Here is a 4,143-nt window from a genome sequence, read left to right on the forward strand (position 1 = left end):
GTGGCTCCCCTAATGGCTGGGCACTTTGGAACCAAGCGCCCACTGAAGAGGGAGCAGGAGAGTTCAGATTAAAACCTTCCTGTTCTCTTGTGCTTATAGCTGAGCTCTTACACTGTACTTGGCAGTACTTTACTCTGTTGTCTGATTGTTTGACTGTTTTATTATTGCACTTTGGTCTTCATTTTATTGTTTATTTATTTTAATGGTTTAATGGTTAAATTGTACTTGCACTTTCTATTTAAAAAAATTGTTTTCAAATAATAAAATACAATAAATAACATTCATTTCTATAAAGCTTTTAACGTTTCTTTTCTTCTTTTCTTCTGCAAAAAACCTGAGGTGATTTAGGATATAACAAGCAATGTTATTTTTATTTTATTTGAATATGCTACGTACAGCACGTTGAATTACTGCTGTGCATGGAAAGTGCTGTACAAATACATTTGCCTTGGAGTGTTCTGATCTTATATGTTTATCATTATCCAGCATCACTGTAATATTTCTGTAAATATAATACACTGCACTCTGACCCTCTGCACATATGCACTCATGATCACACAACCCGCACCCACAGGCCCACCAAAAACAAAACAATTTCACCTTCCAGCTATGTCAAACTAGTCTATCTTTTCCAAAAGCTGTGTGCCAGAGTTCTAGCAACACGTTAAAAGGAAGAGTACAACCCAAACTGTACTTCAGTTCTCTTATGTCATAGAGCTCTCAAGTGCCCTTAGCCTCCATTCATAAACTCATCGGTTATCTGACCTATTGGTTGTGACAACCAGAGGTTATGACAAGGTCAATGGTGTAGCTGTGGTTTATTACCAAAATAGCTGACACCAACGTTACCAGCAGCATGCACACACACACACACACACACACACACACACACACACACACACACACACACACACACACACACACACTAACACACACACACACACTAACACACACACCCACACTAACACACACACACCCACACACACTAACACACACACACACACACCCACACTAACACACACACACACACACACACTAACACACACACTAACACACACCCACACACACACACACACACACCCACACACACTAACACACACATCCACACACACACACACACTAACACACACACACTAAAACACACACACCCACACACACACTAACACACACACACACACACACACACACTAACACACACACACCCACACCCACGCACACCCACACCCACACACACACACTAAAACACACACACCCACACACACACACACACACACTAACACACACACACACACCCACACACACACACTAACACACACACCCACACACACGCACACCCACACACACACACACACACACACACACACACACGCTGATATAGCCAGATGGTTTCCAGATGAAGGTGCATGGGAGAGAGACTAGAGGATTCGTAAACATGGATGTGACATTTATGCATGCATGTAAATGATCGGCAAATGAGTTGAGTTCATCTGTCAGCCATAAATTGTCAAAGGCACTGCAGTGTCACGCAACCAAATGATTCAGGACAATTAGACGGCAGCATACACTGTTCTGTACCTCCCAGTGGAATGATGTCCTTTATAGGAGATTTGATTACTGTCACACACACACCCAAGCACACGCTCACACTTTGGAAAATAAACTACTACAAACTGTTGCCAGTAAGCAATTTGTCATTTCACCAAATTGCAAACAGATCTGGCCAATAGGAAAATGTGCCACAAATCAAATTACACTTGTCTACAATTTTCTGGCAACATTTATGTGGAAAGTGGATCGTCGGCAACACGACGGCAATGTCCTCCTGAAGACAGAATGTCCACCATACAAACACTTGTGAGTGTCTCCTCATCACACACAAACACACATCACTCACAGGGTCATGCCAGGTAATGATTTAGTTTGTCAGACTGACATTTGAACCCCCGCGGTGACCGACGGTGGCTCCCATGCAAACCCGGCTCGAAGCACGCTGGCCGGAGGGCGACGGAGCCGAGGGTAAGAGGTGACGGCCGAGGACTCACCAGGTCTCTTCTCCAGCTTGCGCCCTCGGTTTCCACACAGTCGAACTTTGGAGATGAGGATGAGGATCTGCTTCTGGCACAGAGACTTGTTGCTCTTGGGGCAGGGCTTGCGCTTGCTGGAGATCTGCCGGCTGGCCTGGGGGTCCTTCACCTCCCTGCGCTGCCGGATCAGAGAGCTGGCGAGGGCGGCCATCTCGCCGTGGCCGGCTCACCTGTCCACGCCGGGGGGGAGGATGTGTGTCTGTGTGTGTGTGTGTGTGTGTGTTGGGGGGAGATGGACGGGGGGTGGGGGGTGGGGGGGTGTGAGGGGCGTCAGCGGGCCGCCAGCCTGCCCAGTTGGCCAGGGGACAGGAGCGGACTGCAGGAGAGGGACAAGTCTGTCCCACTCTAACCGACACACGAGGAGACAGGAACAGAGAGAGGGGGGAAAGGGGGCGGGGTTTGAGAGTGAAGGGGGCGGAGTTCACATGAGAACACGTCCGAGTGAAGTTTTCTTTGAAAAAAAAGGAGAAAAAGAAAAATAAAGAAAAAAATGCACCTACCTAACAAAGAAACAAGAAGGCTGAGTCTTTAAATGCAGGCGCTAGTTCAGGGTTCCCTAAATGGCAGTGTGAGTTGCTTGGTTCAGTTGCTGGTGTTGTATTTCATTTGTGGTGTTGACAGGCTGCGAGCGCGCTGGTGGGTGATTAGCCGAGTCATGTCGCTGCTGGGTGGCAGAGAGTGACGTGCTGCTCGAGCGTGCTCCCCTCCGGCTCTGCCTCTCTGGGGCTCTCCTCCGCAGTTCCACCCCAGCCTGTCCCGGACAAGCCCCCACTCCACATACGACACTCTCAGTCAACTTTAAAAGTCAAAAGGACTGGCAAGCAGGCAAAAAGCAGATTACAGCATCCGAAATCTCTGAGGATTGGAACAACTCCAGGCAGGCCATTAAAAAAAGAAGAAGAAAATGAAAACATTCACGCCACAGTGGAACTCTCTTCTCACTTGAAATCTACTTTTGCCTCCATTACAATTTAATACACAAATTGGTTACAAAAGAAAAATAAAAAATAAATTAAAAAATCAAAACCTGGTCTGGTCAACCAAGAAGCATACATCCAGCGGCGGAGGTGAGGCGGGAGTGCGAGAGGCGGAGCAGTAAGGGCAGGAGCAGCTGGGCGGAGGGCAGCTTGCCTCCTCTTTGAGTCTCCTCAGTATTCCCTCCATCTCCAACCCCTGGGAGAAGGTTTGTAAATTCCACAGGCTCCCTCACACAGAGGTGACATTCACGAGCGAGAGAGAGAGAGAGAGAGAAGGAGGAGGAGGAAGAGGAGGAGGAGTGAGGAATCAGAGCGGCGAGGTGTGCGATGATCGCCGGTGGGGAGCCGGCCGCAGCGCCGCGTCCTTCACCCGCGCCGAGATGCGAAGGAGGCAGAGAGGAATGAATGAACGAGGGATGATGGAGAGGGATTAATGAACGAGGGATGGAGGACAAGGATGAGTGGAGAGGCAGGGAGGGTGCAGCTATTCCGTCCCCTGTGGATAACGCTGGAGATCAGAAGAGCAGCGCTACATGTCAGTCAGCTCCGCACGCTGGGTCCGGCTGGCCGGTGCCGGGGCGGGCAGCGTTCCCCGTGGTACGGGGGTTCCAGTTCTGGGTCCAGCTTCTCCACTCGTTTCGTCTGCTTCCTCTGACTCGGACTTCTGTTTAGTGCTTGTCCCTCTCACCCCTTCTCCTTCTGCATGTGTGTGCATGTGGGTGAGGTTAACAGTAGTGTGTAAGGTTGCCTGCAGTTGACAGAGTATGTCTCTGTGTGTGAGAGAGAGAGAGTGTGTGTGTGTGTGTGTGTGTGAGAGAGAGAGAGTAACTGAAAGAGTGTGTGTGTGTGTTTGAGAGAGACTCCCTCTCTGCCTCCTTTCTGGTATTATTGCACTAACACTAAAAACATGCTTCTCTCTCTGTACCTCCCTCTCTCTTAGCCACACCCCTTCTCTCTCTGTACCGCCCTCTCTCTTAGCCACACCCATTCTCTCTCTGTACCTCCCTCTCTCTTAGCCACACCCCTTCTCTCTCTGTACCGCCCTCTCTCTTAGCCACACCCCTTCTCTCTCTGTACCTCCC

General features: G+C 49.3%; 1 protein-coding gene across 2 annotated transcripts in view; it reads right to left on the bottom strand.

Moving 5' to 3' along the window:
• Window positions 1–3,777, bottom strand: part of fgf11a (fibroblast growth factor 11a) — a 50,706-nt gene extending 46,929 nt beyond the window's left edge. Inside the window, exons 1-2 of one of the 2 annotated variants that reach the window (XM_027028918.3) lie at window positions 2,585–3,777; window positions 2,043–2,429 (exon numbers count right to left, since the gene is read on the bottom strand). In XM_027028918.3, coding sequence (XP_026884719.2) covers window positions 2,043–2,235 — 193 coding nt within the window. In that variant the 5' untranslated portion in view covers window positions 2,236–2,429; window positions 2,585–3,777. Of the gene's footprint in view, window positions 1–2,042; window positions 2,430–2,584 lie in introns of those variants that run through there. The other variant, XR_003411957.3, reaches the window with a different exon arrangement.
• Window positions 3,778–4,143: the final 366 nt, after the last annotated feature.

This window comes from Electrophorus electricus, chromosome 13, assembly GCF_041902795.1.
Source record: "Electrophorus electricus isolate QZ-2024a chromosome 13, ASM4190279v1, whole genome shotgun sequence".
Classification (NCBI taxonomy): Eukaryota; Metazoa; Chordata; class Actinopteri; order Gymnotiformes; family Gymnotidae; genus Electrophorus; species Electrophorus electricus.